The following is a 20,719-nucleotide window of genomic DNA, read 5'->3' on the forward strand; positions in this document are numbered from 1 at the left end:
AACACACACATATACAAATGAATAAAACTTAAGAAAATACAATTCTGAAATCCACAGGTTAATGGGCAAAGCTAGAAAAATTCATTCTGAATGAGGTAACCCAGACCCAGGAAAACAACCAACCAATGTCATCTCCTATTTGTGGATGCTTGCTTTAAATCTTCACATATGTGTGTCTGACATGGAGGTGCTCCCTCAGAAGTGAAATTAGAAGTTGTCTTTTATGTCTTAATGATTCTGAACTTCTTTCTCTTACTTCTTATCTTTAATTCTTTTGCCTTTTTCTCCTCCTGCCCTGGGCTCATATAGTAACTGACAGAAAATTATGAAACAATGAATTTTATGAGTCAAATAATGTGAAAATACATTACATGCTTCTTTGACATTGTGCACCCAGATAAGGTGCCGCCCCACAAGCAGTCACCCTTCTGACAGTGCCCAGCTGTCTGACCAGTCTCAGGCTTGGGGTTCTTATCACAAAAATAAGAAATTGAAATTTCTCTACTTCATTTGGTGAATACATTTTCCAGGACTATCAGGAAACTAAGTAATTGTAATGCTGGTGTAATTTAATATTGAAATAAAGGCAAGTTTCATCAGAGAATAACTCATACCGTTTTGAATCAGTGGCAAAGCTTATCCAGGTAGCAAGAAGGAGCATGTGACTTATATGTTAATTCCTTTGGGACTGCGTAGGTAGCTACAGTTGAGAAAATTGTTAGTACTGTTATCTTTGTGAACACATATATACTCACTAACCTAAACATTGCTGTGACAAATGACCAAAGTCAATTTTTTTTTTGTTTAAGATTGGTGGCTTAATGTTAGTCTGCTAAAAGGGCTTTCCCCCAGAAGCTGGGACATAGCATGCACTCGCGCTGAGCTGACCACATGTCAGATGGCACATGCAGTTGTGTAATATCACTGGAGTTCTCCCTCTGGGAATGCACCCCCACTAAGTCCTCAAAGCAAGGACACAAGTCCACATTGCAGACTTAGGAGGTGAGCCCACCACAGGCAGCTGAGCTTTGCGTGAGTCCACTGCCTGCCATCTCTCATAGAGTTCTTCAATACAGAGTAGAATGGTGGAGGCCAGCGACAGCTCGTGAAGAAGAAAACAGCCTGCAAATGGGTGGTGGTAGCCGTTGCACACAAATGAAGTACTTAATGCTACAAGCTTCACATTTAGACAGGAGAAATGATCAACGTTATTCTATCTACTTAGCCATTATTTAAACATCCTTACCCCCCACTTCAGCTCCTAGCTGCACTCTCCTTCAGATTTATCTGCAAATGCCTGCACCCTAAATATAATGACTTCAGTGTGCTCTTCAGTTAACTTCTCAAAGTGAGCATCTTACCTTATAATTTAAAATTCAAACTCACATCCGAGTTAAAGAGGAAATCTTGGAACTGCTTAAAATATAAAATAGACTCAAGGAAGTATAACAGATACATTTGGAAATTTAAGCAGTAAGACTGTTTTCCTGGCAGGAGTGTAGGTCACATTGTAATGGCCAGTGACAGTCAGCAACATGGACCGCAAGGAACAATAATGAGCGATGTGCAGGGTAAGGAATCAAGGATGTGCTTATGTCTTATTTGAAGCACACGCCTGTGATCTAGAAGCACACGCGGATGTACTTGACATCATTAGTCTGATGGGAGCCCACCTAAGCCGTGTCAGACATCGTTAGTCAATAGCGATGTTTACATCCCTGAGTGGCTCAATTCTGCACTTAGGAATGATGCAGCTAACATTGTTTATGGGGCTCCTTGTTGCGACAACGAGAACAACTTCTGAACAAAAATTCAGAGTCCCGTGAGTTAAGAGTATGAATTCATATTGATAGTGAAATGGACCACATGATAAAACTTCCAGAAGTTTTCTTTGAAGACAAAGTCTCAAAGTTAATTAAGCCTCACTATTAAGCCAGATGAACCTTGATAAGAGAAAAATTGTTAAAGCTTCAAGTCTGTCTTACAAGTTAATGATGATGCTCCCCATCATGTAGGAGCATTCCGTAAGCAGCTTCACAACACTGCTGACATGTTTAGTGCTGACCAATGAGGAGTAGTTGAGAGCTAAGCCAGGTCACTCCTCAGAACACATGGACGCCTGAGTGTGAGCCCTCTGACCTCCAACCCTGCCTTTGCTTCGCTAGATTTATTAAACTGATACTTGGGGTGAGGGGCCAACCTGCAATGAAACTGGTGATAAAGTTGTCTTTGGAGAAGTTGGGGATTCTTAGAGCAGCCTGTCTGTGGGAATGAGAGCATGCTGAATGAGACTGTCACACAGACCGAAAGCCACCCTCCCAACCCCAGCCATTTAGAAAGAAGAAAGGATAGTGGGAAGGTGGAGGGGTTGAGAGAGGGCAATGGGAAGAAGAGGGAAAGAGGGCAGGGAGGTATCGGAGCAGTCATTATACATCTATCACGTAGCCATTGAGTCGCAGTGAATGAGGATGTGACTTTGAAAGTTCGTTGTGCTGTGTATGCAAGTGCTGTGTTACTTAAGGAAGTCAACATCAGATTTCACTGTTTTCAAGAATGAAAGTAAAACCATGATACACGATTTCAAAATCTGAGAGCAGAGAACACAAAACTCTATCATCGTTCTGCGGTGCTCTACAAGGTTCATTTACTCAATTATTGGTCGTGCCTGCGCTTACGCAGTTATAGTATATTCCCGGCCGAGACCCGATCAATTTAGATGGAGTCTTAGGAGTGAACATAGTGCTGTCCTCTCCTAATCAGCGCACAAGTTTTCAAAGCGAGCGGAAAACTGGCTAAACTGGCTTTCAAATTGGCACCAAGGACAAAGGGATGGTTAGACTCCTCTCCGTGGAGCGCGCTTCCTGAGAACACCGATATTTTAAAGCTTACACAAGGTGTCCCTTTTTATTTCAAAACAGACATGGCCTTTTTTTTTTTTTTTTTTTTGATGAAAAGAAAGACTTGTATTTGATTTCAGCCAAGTGTTCACTTTTATTTTTACAACATGATTTATGCGAGTCAAAAGCTAAAACAAAACCCAGCTCATGTTGAAACTATGACACTGAGCTCATCGACAGAGTGGACACTGCCAAGAGCATCTCACTTACCTTCCAAACCCATCACAGCCTCATGAGTGATAGCAGAGGACAGAAGATACCTGGGTCAGCACAGAAGGCATGTTATAGCTCATAGCAACTGTAGCAAACATCGTCTACTCCTTCATTTTAATGGGACAGTGTTAAAGGAGTCTAGTGAGAGCTGCACATGCACAGGGGCTGGTGTCAAAGAAGAGCCCAAGGAAGCTGCCTCTGCTTGCTAAGGAAGCCGTCTGTGCAAACACTCTTACAAGACACCCTTACAAGGCACCAAAGCCTTTGCAGAAAGTTGAGGTACCCTTGAAGAACTGTCTCTCAAGAACAAGATTTGGGGTTCTGATTCTTCCTGTGCAATGATACTGTTAAAAGAACTTAGTGGAATGTTTCTGCTTTGAGAAATCAAATATTTCCGTTATGTCTTTCCAACATGGAATTATGTGAAGTAAGCTAGGAGGGTAGTCTTAGTTTGATCATGAAGCAAGCTGCAAGCAGGGCTAGGTGACTTACACATGTGCTGTTGAGACTTTGTGTCCCACCAAGCACCGACGTGTTCAAAGAAGAGCTTGGCATAGCCTGTCCTAAAGCAAGTTCTCATTTTACCCTACCCTTGACCACTTGGGTCATAGCCCTAACATCCTGTGGACCAGTTATGTATTTATTTGCCTTACTGAGCTACTCAGTGATGTGATTACACATTGACCTGGAGAACTGTTTTTGATAAAGGGTAAGACATATAACTCTGTTACTTCTGGGCGTACAGTTTAAAGCTCACATAGGAGATATGATTTTCTGTCTTTGTCTCTGTCTCTTACACACACACACACACACACACACACACACACCCTAACACAAACAAAGACACATACAGTTTGTCGCCAAGTTCAAGTTGGAAAGGAGCTGTTGTCTCAGTATCAGTGCTCGTGTCTGAGCCGGAGCTGCTGGGAAATGCCATGCACATCTGCGTGTCTGACGTCCACATGGATCAGTGTCAGCCTACTACTTGTGAAGCAGAGGCATGGTCATGGTGCTCATCTTCTGGAATGTTATTCTTTTAGAATGTAGGCATGTAGAGACTTGACCACAGCTCCCATGTTAAAGAGAATAAGAAAGAGTTTGTTCTGGAGCCATGCGAGTGACCGTAACCCAGGAACAAGCATTTAGGTTACTTCTAATTCCATGTTCCAGCGTGGAAGCAGTTTCATAATTTTACTGAACAAAGAACCATGAACCAAGGCATGTTTAAAATACATAGGTCTGTACATCAGAAAGTTGTTTACATGAAGACTGGGGAGCTTTTCTATAGGTTCACGATGCTGTCTAATGGCAGTCTTAACTTTGGGGTTGGTAAAAGCTAGTAGTCTGTTAATAGATCCCCAAAGGCTTTATCTATTAGTCACAAAATATTAGTTCAAACTCAGAGATAGAGCCCAAGAACAGGTAACTAACCTCTGGATCTGCAACATTCCAACCTCCCCACAACGCTGGTGTTCTGCCAGTCAGTCAGTCTCTGCAGGCACGCTTCTTTTCAGTAATTCTCGTTCACACTTTCAGTGTGTGTGATGGCCAGGATGCTACCCATTTGTGAAGGTGTTGCTTTAATATCACAATCTTTTCATGGGAGAGAAAGCTCAGCCTGTTAACAGCTTCAAGGAGTCCTAAATTCCCAGGATCCCAGCAGACCAGCTGCTTGTGCTCACCGATGCAAACACATTCCTACACAGCTGACAACCTTGTGCTTAAGAGATGCGTAGTGATTTCCAAAAGCATAATCAGTAAAGTAGACTTTAGTCTGTGGCTGTCAAACTGGAGGCGCCTGGGTGTCTTGCATTTTTCCCTCTCTCCATCCTAAGCGAGGCTTTATGGATACTCGCGCTCCGGCCTCAGCATTTTCTATGCTGCACACAAGCTTGACTGCAGTGTGCACCACATTCCTGCACCATTTTCAAGTTCCATTCTGTCCCTGTGTCATGTTGTTCATTCCGGTGACATCACTTGCTATCACTGTGGCTAACACATAGTTATTTATTTGGTAAATATTTATTGGTGCATTGACGAGGAGTCCTATTGTCACCAGCAACTCCGTCTGGATCATATTACTACAATTTCAGAGCATATGAACACTAGAACAGTGTGACTTGAGAGAGAACTTTTGGTATTAAATGTTGAAACGTGTTTCCTGTTTCCATGCGATTAACACCCTTCTCTGTCCTTACCGTAGTCAGAAGTATTGCAGCTCTCAACTATTTTCTGCAAATCTTTGCCACATCATAAAAGCAAACAGACACATAATGATGACATTTCCAACAATCACAACTGCTGGCTTCTGTCATAGGTAGAACTCACATTAAAACAGCACGTGTGCTGTGTGTTCATATGGCATGTATGCTGTGTGTTCATATGGCACGTGTGCTGTATGTTATCTCTCACGTGTGCTGTGTGTTCACATGGCACGTGTGCTGTGGGTTCATATCGCATGTGTGCTGTGGGTTCATATTGCACGTGTGCATTCATCCTCTTGCCAGGTGATAGTCTCCCAGTGCTGTCTCTTGACCTCACATTCATTTTAACTGTGGAGATGGTTTTCAGTTTGTGAGTAGACACCTAAGACGAGAATTAGTGAGGCAGATGGTAGCTCTGGACTAAGTGTTTGAAGAAACTACTGAGTCTTTAGTGCCTTGCCATCTTACCCTACCAGCACATCTGAGGGTCCCAATTCCTCTGTGTCTGTAGAAACAAAGATAAGACCTCAAATATATTTCCAAACGTTGTTTAAGAATATAATGCCATTTGGTGCTGAATGGATAGCTCTTTCCCAACTTGAAAAGTTACCTTTGGTACCATTTATTGAATGGTATACACACACACACACACACACACACACACACACACACACACACACACACACATATATATATATATGATACATTAATCTAAAAAATTAGACCAAGGCAGCCACTTAATCCTTCCCAAGTCCTTAGAAATAAATACTATGCTTGAAGATATTAAAGCCCCCAAAGTTAAGTGGGACAGCAAGAAAGTTGAGAAGCAGCTTTGGCCAGACTCTGTTTTCAAGCCTGGACTGGACAGTGCCATGCGAGCCACTGCCAGAAACTCTGCTGAGAAGGTGGGACTACATTTGCGAATAGTTTCATATTTATGCTTTTAGCCTTCCTTTTACTATCTACCCGATCATTTGGTTAGCCATTAATAGGGATTTGTTGCTAAGTGAGACATAATCAAGTCTGTTATTTTTTATGCTAAGCCCAGTACTGCCATCAATAACTGTGTACTCTGTACCTGCAGTCTTATGCCAGTACTAATGGTATTGGTTCATGTAGTGCTGTCTTTAGGCTATAACTTTATAAATATTGAATTCATAAGTTGAGAATTTATATTGGCTCACAATGACACTTCTTATTTTAGTCAATAAAAGGATTTATTTGTACTTGTTTTATGTCTAGAATTACACAGAAAATTCATTTGTAATGAATACATAAATAAATTGCTACCATGGCAGCCATTAAAAGAAAAATGGAACAAAATCTGTGTTAATTGCATTCACAATTGCTGAACTATCCAGGCTCTGAGAGGGAAAGACAAGCACTAGGGCGATTTAACCATTGGATATGCTTACATAGTACTGGGTTTTTCTCAGGATACTCTTATCTCAGGAACTATTTTTTCTTGACTCCTATAAACATTTTGTTAATGCAAGTGAAATTTCAAAAATGTCTGAAAATTTTCAATAGAAAATAAGAAGGAATAAATTTACCTCCAAAAAATATTTCATTAGTAGTTGAAACAAAATTCCATTACAGTATGGTCTCCAGGGTCTGTTTCTGTACCAGTAATGGAATACTTGGTCTTGCCTGTTGGTGCTTAAAGTCAGGCTTGTTACGGTCTGTGTTTCTCTCTTTATATTGATCAGCTCCATGGTAAATTTAGCCTCTGATCACATTAGTCAGTAATCTCCAAACCGTTCTGCCCAGACATCCCATAAAAGTAATAAAGTTGTGTTCTTCTTTGCACATTTTAAGTTAATATAAAAATGAATTCTTGGATGGCAAAATATGGTATCATTTAAATGGCCTGTTTCTTCTTGGTGAACTCTATTTCTTTTACACTGGTCAGCAGGACTGACTACTGTCAGTTACCCTATCATCATGGCTCCCATGGTTTCTAGCTAGTCCACGTAGTAAAGTTTTATTTGCGCTGTAAAATTAGAACTCAGAGTGAGTCTGGCCTGGCAAAGGAGAGACAGTCTGTGTATGTTCACATGACCAACAGACCCCACAGACATGAGAGTTTCCACAGGGGCTCCTGCTGGGAGAAGGAAAAGGTACCAACAGGAGGGGGACTTATCTCCCAGAAAGATGACACGTGGTCCTACAGGATGCAACCAAATCCCAGAGCCACACCTCAACCGATTGGTTAGGTGTCCATATCTTTGGTCCTTTACTTAAACGTTAACCTCACTTCAGGGCCTAAAAGACAGATTTGCAGGCTCCGATGTTCCCTCTCCCCAGTGTGGCCATTTTGAATGAATCTCCCTTTCTGCTTGCTATTGTTTAGGCTCTTTTCATTGACTGATAGAAGGTGATGGGCAGACCTGACGTGGAACACAGGCTGTTACCTGCCACGTTTGATAACAGAAGCTCTTCTGCCTGTGTCCACAGTCAGCTCTACCTCCTCCCTCACTGCAGACGTACAGAGATTCCAGCATGCATTCTCCCGGCTGGCTTTATGTGGGCTCTGGGGTCCAAACCTACGTCCTCAGACTTGCATGGCATTTCCTTTATCCACTGGGCCATCTTCCTGGCCCTTTGTTTGTTTTGTTTTCCTAATTTGTAAGACAAATCTGTATATGGGTATCTTACCCTTCGCTATAATGAAACGGGCTCATCATCCTGTTTTTCCTTTTAATTTCTATAGTTATAAGCACATGTTAATAAGTAATAGAGATTAAATATAGACATATGTTTTATTATATCATCATTTCATTCTTTAAATGTCTAAAACCTGCAATGGAACAACAAAAAATATTTAGTAATTCTTTGTTACAATTCAATTGTCTACAAATACACCAATCAGTCACTTTCTAACCAAACTGAGTACATTTTAATCTTGTTAAAAATAATTATGAACCACTTATTTTTAAAACACTAAAATAAGTTATTCACTTACTCACTTTCTAGGAGGTGTACCAAACAGATCTCAGAAAGTTTACAGTTCATTTAGTTTGTATGCTAGCCTATCATTTAGAAGTCTTGATTAAATCTGATATATTTAGAAAATATTGGGAAAAATGAAATACTATACATTTAACACACCTTTGTTAAATAATACTAATATTTAAGTATTTTTATATTTTATATTTATATGTAAGTATATTATGTTTATATAATAAGTTTATAACTAAGTTTATCTTACTTTAGGTATTATATCAAAGCCTTGGAACTATATATTTGACTGTAGCAGTTTGTAGAAAATGCTTTCCTTTTGACATGATTAGTAGAGCTAATTGCTTTTAAATTGTCCTACCAATCAGAGATAATTTGCCATAAAAAGTATCTGAATACCTTCTTTGTTATGTTTGCGATATTATTCCTCAGTGGCTAAGAGTTCTGATGAGTGAGTGAGTGATTTGCTGTATGGGGAGAGGATAGATGCGTGGATGAGGGTGAGTAGGTGCAGGGTAGGAGATGGAAGGTGGAGCGTGGAGGGTAGAAGATGTATAGATGAACAGATGATGGGTGGAAGGATGTACAGTAGACAATCGAGAGCGAGGATAGGGGAAGAGAAGGGATGGGTACACGAAAGAGGGTGGAAGGTGGAGCAAAGGCAGGCTAGGTAAGGAAAGGAACTTTGCCAAGAGTTTTGCTTCCTGGATAAAATATCACAATTACTTATTATTATTATTATTATTATTATTATTATTATTATTAACAATAGCCTTAGTTCTGGTCTGTCTGAGACTGTCTGAAGATGATAGTGGTAATTTACCAATTTACCGATCCCCTTTTTTTCTGTTTGAATTCAGAATAACCTAACCCAAATAACACAAAATAGTCTGAGAGAAAACGACTCTCTCTAATGCCAATCTTAACCTTACTGTAAAGGTAAGGAACTCTGCTGTAGGCTACTGAGACTTCTCCATAACTAACAGTATAAATTGCTCTCTTGGTCAGCCTGCAGTAGTGCACTACAGACACCAGATGAGAGGGAGAGGTCTCTGAACATACCAACCATGAACATGGTTTTAGGCATACTAGATTTATTGGGAGGGTACATAAGCCTTTGGAGGTGGAAGAGCTACTCTCTCTCCTTCGTCCTCTGAGGCCAGGGCTAACAGTTCAGTGTAAAAGTTAAGCTTGCAAAAACAAGAGATCGGGAGCCCTGGGATTCCTGTTTCTGCCCTCCTTGTAAATAGTAAGCAAGCCCCTCTTGCTCTTTACTCATCTTGTAGGTGGGAATAGTAAATGCTGTCCCAATTATCTCGCCATGCTCCTGTGAAGATTAACTGAGATAATGTCCGTACAAGCACTTTGAAAATAGAGAGCTGTATCTGAGCCAAAGATAGCGCTATCAGGACACCACCATCACTTGAGATCAATTGCTAGGCACTCCACAGCATAGTACGTGGAACTCCTGGAGAAGAAATGGCTACAGTTATCCAAACATCAGTACTGCACACTCGACGTGGAAACACAATTACTTCTAAGACATGGTGGCATTCTAGTAAAAGTAAATAACGATTAAAATTTACAGAATTGTACTTTCCTTGTATTAATTTCTTTAATTATCATGGCCACTGTATGAAGTAATTACTATTATTATTTCCTACTTGACCTAAGATTGATGGAAGGAGAGTAACTGTGAACCACAGTTACAGAGGTCACAAGGAGGGCAGAGGTAAAAGTCAAGTCCGGGAAGCAGTTCCTGAGGCCAGGATTACAGCCATGGCATCGGCCTCTTGTTAGATAATTGCATTCCCTACCTCCCATTCTTCATCTCTCATAGTGCTAGTCAGAGATTAAGGAAGGAAATGGAGGAATTCATCCAAGAAATGAGGAAAACTAGAGAGCCAAGGGAGAAAGGGAGGCCAGTGCATAGTCAGGTGGACATAAAGAAGTGTTACAATTGTCAGAGCCATGGTGAAATTCTAGGGGCTGCTCTTTCCTGGGACACTGGCTCTCTCACCTACCAGAGGGGTTCAGAGTCCTAATCTGTGGTCTGTCTCCAGCCTGGGAAGCTGAGAGCATGAGGAGACATGGATATAGCCACATGAGGTTCAAAGCACTTCTAACTGGACCAGGGAGGAGTGGGAAGGCAGGCCATGTGACTTATAAGCTCTCTTGAATTTCCAAGTGGTGACAACACATCAAGGTTCATTTGATATCAGCTAATCAAACCCTAGTATATCTCCTACTCTCCACTCATTTTCTCCTCCTGTATATCTGGTCTCTGCAAACGCTATCCTGTCCACAGGCACTGTCCTCTCCACAGACTCTGCCTTCCCCACAGATTCTGTCCTCTCCTCAGATGCTGTCTTCTCCTCAGATGCTGTCCTCTCCACAGTCTCTGTCCTCTCCATAGTCTCTGTCAGAGAGGACCTCAGATCCCTTGGAGGTTGAGTTAGGGACTTTTTAAGATGTCCCATGTGTACTAGGATTTGAACTCTAATCCTCTGTAAAAATAGCCAATAACCCCCAAGTCATCTCTTTAGGTCTTGTCTCCAGTGTTATTTTAATAACTTAATCATTATCATGGATGTACTGTTTGTTCATTTTTACTGAGGTCCTATCTTTATTTGTATTTCCTCACCTTTTTCTGTCTTTGTATCGTCCCATCTCTCATCTGGAATAACACACTGTATTTAATTATTGCTTCCCCTTGGGTTCTTCTAGACTCGGACCATATTTCAGACATGTGTTGCTTTAGTGACCTTGAGGTTTTGAGTTGTGACAAGGCATTTTTGCAATGCTTATCAGCCATTTTTTATCTGATGTTCTTCTTGGAGATTAGACTGGGGTTGTAGGATTTCAGGTGGAAGGTCACAGAAGAATGGGCCATTCTCAGTGTCCCCTTTCCTAATGGCCTCCTCACCTGACCAAGGAGTGTTTGTCAGGCCCCTCCACTGTGGAGGACCTCTGGTTCTCCATGCACATAGGAAGTTACTGTGCATATGAGGCCAGGGATTGTGCTCTCTGCACCTTTGGACAGTTATTCCTCTGACTGAGCTTCTGTCAGGTTCCCGTCTACCTGCACGTTAGAGGGGTTCGCCACAAGGTGAGTGGCAGAATTTGTGCACTCCTTTTCTGGCTCTTTTCCTTCCAGGATTGCCTTTCTCCTCAGAAGCAAATCCCTCAGGTCTCAGCCTCTTGCTTCACTTAAGACAGCACTGTGGCTTTGCTTAGAGGAAGGCTCCCAAGGATGACCACTCTGATACAGTCTATAGTCAATTGAAAGTCTGTATTCCAGTCAACTGGAACTACTCTCAGGCATTTGGGACCCAATTGTAACCCGAGTGTGTGTGTCCAGAACACTGGATTTTTGAAGCTTCAGTTGGGTTTCACCAGAGGAGGCAGTTTAACAGATGCTAAGATAAACTACCTAGGGCATCTTGACCTTGGGTTCCTAGAACATGTTTTGGTAATTTTCCATAGATTGTCCATCAAGGAGATCAAATTCCAATTAAACCTGAAATGACCTCAGCAAGACCAGAAGATGCAGGAACCTCTGCACTATCTTGTCCTGTCACAAATAAAGTAACGAATTTACAATTCATTTATCTAAGATTATAAAATACTGTATGTAAATATTCATGGATACTGCACATGTATGTAAATACATATGTGTATTTACTTTATAATTATTCCTTAGGCCAGGGTATCACAAATTCTGATACATTCTATATATATAATATTACAATAGTATAGCTATGTTCTGACATATAGTAGATTTGCTTTTCATGGCCAGGGACCTAGAGTCTGTGAGCAGATGCCCCTTTGTTCCTTTGTTTAAGGTTCCCATGCTTGGACCATCATGTGACTCAACATGGCGTTGGGCCCCTCTTTCACTTAGAAAATAAAACTTTCTAACTCTTAGGCTGAAAAATCTTAACTTGCTAGTGGATTCCTGCCCCACATTGGGCGCCACCTACAGCAGTATATTAAAAAAAAAAAAAATCACACAAACGGTTCCCATGAGTTCCTACTCTAAGCAGATTTGTGCACTCTTGCTGTTTTTCTGCCAGCCACTTTCACACACTGTACCTTGGTGGTTGTTACCATGCCTGAGACTCATATAATGTTCAGCAGGCCATGCTAGCATGGCCCCAGGTCATGCTAGCCCCAAGCATTATATAGCCTAGCATGGCTTCCTGTCACAGACTCTGTTCACACTCCCAACAATCCAGTTAAGTCAAGACTCAACAAATTGGAAGCCAACAACCAGATTTATATGTTAAAAGCTCAATGTACAATACATCCACACAATTAACTTACAGTCAATTAATAAGGGTATAAACCACCCACCTAGATAAGATATAGTTTTCTTGTCTAGATACACAAAATCCTGTAGTTATCCATTCCTTAAGAATATTCATAACAACCTATGTCTATGTAAAGGTACACGGCAAGGATCATTTACATCTGCTTCCATGTATTTCTCCTGCTGCTCTCCCTTCACTCCAGTTGCCTCTCTCTAAAACTTTTCTCCCACCCATCCTTCCTTATCATTCAGTGACAGGCCTTGTACTATTCTATACCTGCCTTCACCTGCATAATGACATCAACCTACAACTTGCATGTATAAATATACATCTATAAATGACTACACATAAATATTCATTGCTATTACTTTTAATTAATAGATTATTATATCTATGTGGGTGTTTTGTTTGTATGCATGTCCGGGTACCATGTACATGCCTGTTGACTGCAAAGGCCAGAAGATATCAGATCTGGGTGTTAGGAATTGAACATAGGTGCTCTGAAAGAGTAGCCAGTACTTTTGATGGCTAAGCATCTCACTGGCACTTTTGTTATTATTACTTTGTATTCTAGATTTTAATGGCTGGAAGTATATCACAAATTATATGGACAGTTCCATGTAGGTGACTAGTAAGTTACAAGCCTCTACTGGGTGATTTGAAGAATGAATGTAAACAGTCAAGATTGAAAACAGGTTTACTTTATGAATGCTAAAGCCTTTCTGTAGGCTTTGGTCATCTGTAGTAAAACAAAACAAAACAAAATTGGGACAAACTAAAGCATTTACAAGATGCTACAAGTGTGCAGGGAGAGTTTGGTGGCCAAGCCTGGGAGTGGTATACCAGGGTCTTAGAGCTTAGAAAAGTAGCCAGAGTCTGGATCATGAAGGGCTTTGTGTCCAGAGTCAGGATGGAGTCCTTCCCTCTGAGGGTAGAAGAAACCCAGGGGACAGCCAGTGCAGGGAAGCCATATGTGTTGATCGACAGTCCAGAAAAGCACATTTTCTGCCTGGCCTGTAGGTAGCGAATCAGAGATGGAAAACTCTGGAGTTCAGAAGCAATGTAGGCAACTCTGCATCATTCTGAGAGATAATGGCAGCTGGTAACATGTGGCATTGATGAAGAGAGAGAGAGTTAGATGGCTAGGAATATGCTATGGATGTAATTAAGAAAATTCAGGAACCGTTCAAAGACAGTGACAATAATGCAAGGTGCTGGGAGCATTCAGAAAAGCATTCATTTCACTGCACTTCTTAGATGCTGGCCAAACACTTCTAATCTAGTAGATGCCCATATCTAGAGTTCCAGGGAGACAAGTCTGAACAAGAGGTGTAGGATTCCATTACTATCATTGTATTACAGCCCTCTATTAGATGAAGCCACTTGGGACTACACTCATACTAAGGAAAAAGCATCCTAATGTTTATTGGGTATTCCAAAGGTATGTAGGTGCAACAAAGGTAGGGAAACCATAAGATGAAATTACAGAAGTCTGCCCTGTGCTCCAGGGAAATACCAGGAGAAAGTAGAGACAGATGCCAAGGGAAAAGAATATTGTAAATCTTAGAACAAACTACATGGAATGTCTCTGATCCAAAAAAGGTAATGGTGGATTAAAAATATGAAGACTACTGATTTATCACAAACACTCTTCCCAAATGGGTTTCTGCAATGTGTATTTCTTTCAAATAGACATCAGAAATATAAGTAATTCTCAATAAAATTCCCCATGCAGAAAATGGAGTAGCAACTAAGGGGGAGTGTGAACATGTGACTTTTGTTTATTTGCTTGTTTGTTCGTTTTCTTGTTTCAAGCAAGAGCTACCAGACTTAGAGATAGTTCTCAAAGAAAGAGAAGGAAAGCCTCATCAGGGGACACTTGGAAATATATGCCTGAGAAGTTTTTAACTACCAGAACAAAACTTGCCCTTGGTATTTACTCGGGTGCAGCTGGGGCTGAAATCCTATAGAGTATAGGGCAGTCTCTCCCTTTGGAGCCAGGTCTTGCCTTAGTAGATGCACAGAGTCCATATAGAAGTTGATATTAGCTTTCTGTCTTGGGCTTGCTTTTGTTTGATTTCCTCAGCTAAAATGCTCAGCCACACATGATTCTTCATAACAGCAAATGTACATCTTCACCAAATGTTGACAGCCTGGATTTCCTGTTGATTAGTCTTAACTTGCATCACCAGCAGGGAAATGAAAGCCAGGGGTTAATTGATATGGAGCCATTCCTGAACAAATCCCTAAAACACTGACAGGAGGGTGAGGCAGTCCCACTCTGCCATCCCCAGAGAAGGAGTAAAATAGCCCTTGGGTGGTAGACAGATCAAGTAAGATCATGATCACAAAAAACCCTGTACCCTGCTTAGGCCACACCATTGAAACAACCTTGAAGGTACCATATGGGTCTACCACCCAATGATGACTCTCCCCAACAAACTCCCATTTACTTTCTTATCCTTTAGGTTTTCAGGACACTAGTGAGAGATGACAGGGGTTGGGGGAGTGTATTTTCCCAGCTCTTAAAATGGGAAATGTTAAGCTTGAGACAAGACAGGAGACCTTGTCTTCAAGAAAGTGGCCATTGCATCTCATGTTTTTTCTTCTCAGTGTATTATGTCATTGACGATCCACCTACTCACATCATTTGTCGAAGGTGATAAGACACTTCAGATGTTGCAAGAAGTATTATAATAAACTGAAGGAGGAGAAGAAAGAGAAGGAGAGGAGGAGGGAGGAGAGGAGGAGGAGGAAGGAGGAGGAGGAGGAGGGAGGAGGAAGAAGAGAAGAAGAAGAAGAAGAAGAAGAAGAAGAAGAAGAAGAAGAAGAAGAAGAAGAAGAAGAAGAACAAGAAGAACAAGAACAAGAAGAACAAGAACAAGAAAATATACAATCAAATCTCAGAAAATGATGACTAGCCAAATTTCTCTCTTAGCTCTTAGAATAATTTGGGTCCATCATGGTGATAAGACCTGAGAAATCTGCTTTACCCAGTGCTTACCTGAATACTAGTTAATTTTTCATAGTTCACAATGAACAAATGCTATGGTTTTAAAATTATCTCCAGCCCCTCCAGACAGCTCATGTAAGAAACTGTTTTCAGGAAGAGCTCTTCTGCTCTGTGGCTGTTTCTGAAATGAAATCACGGGAATATGGAACAGGCTCTGGAGGTGGTATATGATCCCACGGCAGACTCTCAGTAGACAATCCAACCAGGAGTGGCAGATACTGGACAATTTATCCTAAGTTATAAAATTAGAAAGAAGGGTGGCCAGGAATCAAGTTACTGTTTTCCTGACTCTAAAGTGTCTTGCTTTCCATGAGAGAGAACACTGGGTCTCTTTGTTTCTCCATACTCAAGAATCATGGCTGGAGTTGAGAAGCTGTACAGACAGGATTTGGTATCCACATGACATTTGGATATTGAACTGCCCACCTTCTTAAGATGTTCCTCTTTAGCCTATGCAAGAATTACAGTTGGTTGAATATGATAGGCTTAGTTGCTCGTTTTATTATAAAATCAATTTGTATCACAGGCTTACTATTCAAAAGTATCTATTTGTATATAATTTTCATAATTTATAAAAAGTGAATTTAAGACTATTTATAGAACAACGAACACTTAATAAAACCTAAAACATGATTTGAATAGTTATACAGATAATTTGTAATTTCATTTCTGCTACTACTATTATTTCACCTTTTTCCCCTCAATTTCCTTCAAAAGTCCTGCATCTCTTTTGGGGTTTTTAATATAGTTGCATAGTGCCTTTAATGTAGTTTCCAACAACTTCTTTCTACATCGCCCCCATAGTGTTGTTTAGACTGGTCGCACACTCATATAGGGTTTTTCAGGTAACTGTATAAAAGGAGAAGAAAAATAACAAGAAACCAGGCCAGGAACCAGAGCTTCCAAACCCATGTGTAGCTTCTCATCTTCAGCCAGGACAGAACCACAACAAGGATAAGAATTGAGGTTCCTTGGAAGAATGGGGGATAGAGGTGAGCAAGTCACAGTGACCGAGGGTACCACCTGAAGACCCACAGAGTCCACTAACCCAGGACCATGAGGGCTCACAGAGCCTGCGCCACCAATGAGGGAGCATGCAGGAGCTGGACCTAGGCCCCTGCACATTTATAGCAAATGGAACAAATGGAACAGGGCCTGTCTCAGTCTCTGTTCTCTGCCACTGGATCCCCTCCTCCTCCCTGCACTGCCTGGTTGGGCCTCAGTGGGAAAGGATGTTCCTACTGGGACTAGATGTCCCAAGGTGGGGTGGCACCCCATGGAGGCTCTCCTTATCTGAGGAGAATGGAAGAGGGCAAAGGGGAAACAATTTTTAACGATGGGGCTGGAAAGAGAGGAGGGAGAGGGGCTGTGATTGGGATGAAAAGTGAATTTTAAAAGTATTTTTAAAAAAATGCATGTTAAAGAGAGGGAAGTGGGGGTTGGGGGGAGAATTGAGGTTCCTGTCCCTAAAGTTAACTGGAAAACTCCTATGTCAGAGTCACACCATTATTTAACAGTTTGTATGCTGTTTTGAAGAAATCTTTAGATGAAAAATAAAAAATATACTACAAAACTAAAAATAGACTAATTGAAGAAGCTAAATGATGTAAGAACTTAGAAAATATTGTTTGTTTGTTTATTTTATTTAAGACAGGGACTCACTATGTAGTCTAGACCATTCTAGAAGTTGCTTCATAGAGCAGTCTGGCCTAGAACTCACAGAGATCCAGCTGCCTCTGCTTTGGAGGATTGAAATTAAAGATGTGCACTACCCCTCCTGGCTCAAGAGACTAGACAGTAAGAGCCTGACATGGAGTAGTCATGTGGATCCCCTAACAAGTGGAGGGGTTATCTCCATCTCTGTTCCCTGCCATTAGGTCCCCTTTCCCCTACCTGGACTGCCTCATTGTTGGGCCTCAATGGGAGAGAATGTGCTTAGACCTGCTGGGACTAGACTAGATATCCCAGGGTGGGGCGGTACTCAGTGAGGGCTCCCTTTATTTGAGGAGTAAATGAGAGGGCACTGGGGGAGGGATAAAAAGGGGGATAGTTGGAAACAGCAGGCAAATGGGAGAAATGCTATATATGGTTTGACAAGGGGAATGAGGAGACAGCGTGGGAGACATCATGGTATCTAGCCAGAGCCTAATGAAGAGAATGGTGGCTACAGCAGAGATGATGTCACTTCAAGATCTCTTTAGAAATCCACTGTGACCTGTGAACTAAGAACACAGGGTGCAAATTCCTTACACAGTGTGCAGAGGCCTTCACAGAGACTCAAAGCCTTGCCTGGAGTTCTTTCACAGAGCCCAGCGTCCTATCACAGGGCCCATGCTCTCTTCAGCTGTCTGCATAGTGCCTTCCATTTCCAACATTTCTTTCTGGGGCAGCCACATTCTGCCTTTGAGTTTAATGCAGTGGACTCTGTGGAGGGAATGAGCATTTGTTCAGTCTGTTGGAGCAGAATATTCTATACACTCATGGGAATCTCGAGATTCCAATCAAGCAAATTCTCCGCTTGACTCCCTCTGTTCCAGAAGGGCTGTGAAAGGCACAAAGCAGTCTTGGTTTGCAGGTCACTGGCTAGGGTATGAGCAGGAAACACCTTGGGAAAACTGTTTTTGTTTCTGTTTTTTGGTTTTTTTTTCTAACTACTGCTCTATAGAATAAACTTCTCTGTTTTAAATGAGAGAAAATTTATGTCATTCACTGGAGGGCAGGTGAGGGGCAAGAGGCTTCAGAGACATTTCACTGGCCATTAAAGGCTTGGAGTAATGTTCTTTCTTCTCTCTCTGCCCCTGGTCTTGTCTAGTGTTTGTCAGGTTCAACTCCAGCTATGGCTTCCCAGTGGAGGTCGATTCTGACACCAGCATCTTCCAGCTCAAGGAAGTGGTTGCTAAGCGACAGGGGGTTCCAGCTGACCAGCTGCGTGTGATTTTTGCTGGGAAGGAGCTGCAGAATCACCTGACAGTACAGGTGAGTCTCCCTGGGTGGGTGGTCCCTGGGATGTAGCCAGGGCCAAGGCCCTTGCAGTTTATGCTGCCAATCTGACATTCATGCCTGAGATCTAATAGAATAAATAGTGCCTGGGGATTCCTTGAACTTTACTCCACACGGCTTCATTAATTCTGACCTTCTTAATTATGCATTAAAACAGTATGCAGGAAGGACTGGAGGAACTAGTGTGAGTGAGCCAAGAGGGGGAGAAAGAAGCCAGGCGCTCGGCTTAGTGAATAAATGTTTACTGACTGAGGGAGCAGGAAGGCACAATTTCTGGGTCTGTTCAATTTTTACCTTCCTTATTCCATTTGAATCTTAATGAAGAAGGATTCAAATAAATTGTTCCCTATAAGGCTGCTCAGCCCAAGCTCTGTGAGGGATTTACAACCCGACTGTGACCCCTGGAGGACACTCACAGCTGCTGCCTGGACTACAGCAGACACTGACCCAGGGCCCCATTTGCTGAGGGCTCTGAGCGGTGGATAGGCAGCCTGGGAAATTACACAGCAAAAGTCCATCTTCGTATCTCCAAGCATATACAGAGTTATCCCTGGCCTACACCCCGATACAGAACCAAGTGAACCATGGGGTTCTGCTTCCTGTGTATCTGGCCCCTGCTGTGCCATGGAAACCCTCTTCCTTATGGCATCTTGTACATTTGGAGAAACGAGTTTTGCAGGAATCCAAGGAACTGGTTAGCAATCGATGCGCAGGCCGGTTGCCTAGAATGAGAGAACTGTGAGTGTTTTGGAGGGCAGTTCAGCAGAAATGAGTCACATTTACTCACGTGATTAGAAGCAGGGAAAAGCTCGTCCCCTCCTCTCTGCGTATGGTGGAATTGAGCCCCTGCTCCCAGTTAGATGGGGATCTGTGTTGTATTCAGACCTCAGACTGCCTAGTCCAGTCAGTCCTCTGGTGGACTGAGGTGTTCGCTGCTTTGTGAAAAGCTTTTTGGAATGTGGGTGTACAAAGAAACTATAGAAATGCAAATCACTTCTGCTATTCTCCCTGCCCCCGCTGGTGGCGGTAGGACTCACGCCCATTGTGCAGAAACTGCTGTGCATTGCTTTCCTGCTATTTGTTTTCACAAGGGAAGTGCCTGTGCTAAGAAGTGTTTTGATTTTGTTTTTTATTTCAGTCAACTAAAAAGCTTTCTGCCGTTCCTGCCAACTTCTAAACCTAAGATGGTTTCCTTCACAAATAAATGGTTCTAAAGCTGTTTCTCGAATCCAGATAGACTTTATTATGAGAACCATTAGATTTTAAAGCCCCTTCGCCTGTACAAGGTGGGGCGAGTGTAACAGTTAGCTGTTCCTCATTCAGTAAGATTAACTGCTGTGGGGGACTGATTTTTATAAAAATCTATGCATTGTTTCAACAGTATTAGCTTGATTCACACTTTTAGAGCTTCCAGTGCTCAGAGCTTCTCAGGGGCTTGGGTGAAAAGGAGTTCATTCCGGAAGTCTGCTCTTTACCCGCTTAGGGCTCTAAAGTAAAGGAACTCGAGATCAAACTGTCTGCCAGCACCACACAGGATGAAATCATTGAGGTGCCACGAGGTCCAGCCTATAACACGCACATGCTGTGCATAGTTAATGCTGTATAGCCCATAGATATCGTGATGTTTCAAAGGTGCAGACTGGGAAGGCACCAGGACAGAGCTCCCGAAAGGACTGAGTCCAGGTGAGGATTCCTCTGGTGGAAAGACAGCACCCACCACAGGCTCGGGAGGGAAGACGGGCTATGTCCTTCCAGAACCTGGAGGCGATACTGAAGACAGAGGGAAAGATGGAGTTGGCAGGGCATTTGACAGAATCCTGACAGACCTGGTCCTGCAATGAACAGGATTCCATAAAACGCCATGGGAAGGGAGCTGAATTTCCAAGGGTGCTGAGAGTTTATGAGGAGTGGATATTTATGGAGAGATATTTAACTAACTGTTGGAACCTGGGTCTGGACGTAGGGTGCAAATTTAATATTCACAGATATTTGCCCAGAGAGAAATACTTTTACAGCAAGTGAAATAGATTCAATCACCAAGGGGTGAGCACAAAGCAGTATGAGTATCCTCATTCGGTGACAAGGGAGCAAACAGTGTCCAGTCCACCCAACTGACAC

General features: G+C 42.1%; 1 protein-coding gene across 2 annotated transcripts in view; it reads left to right on the plus strand.

Annotated features, from left to right (window-relative positions):
• Positions 1-20,719, plus strand: part of Prkn (parkin RBR E3 ubiquitin protein ligase) — a 424,783-nt gene that overhangs the window by 189,400 nt on the left and 214,664 nt on the right. For both annotated transcript variants that reach the window (XM_032894705.1, XM_032894704.1), the window contains exon 2: positions 18,414-18,577. In XM_032894705.1, coding sequence (XP_032750596.1) covers positions 18,414-18,577 — 164 coding nt within the window. The remainder of the gene's footprint in view (positions 1-18,413; positions 18,578-20,719) is intronic.

The sequence above is a fragment of the Rattus rattus genome, chromosome 2 (assembly GCF_011064425.1).
Source record: "Rattus rattus isolate New Zealand chromosome 2, Rrattus_CSIRO_v1, whole genome shotgun sequence".
Taxonomy (NCBI): domain Eukaryota; kingdom Metazoa; phylum Chordata; class Mammalia; order Rodentia; family Muridae; genus Rattus; species Rattus rattus.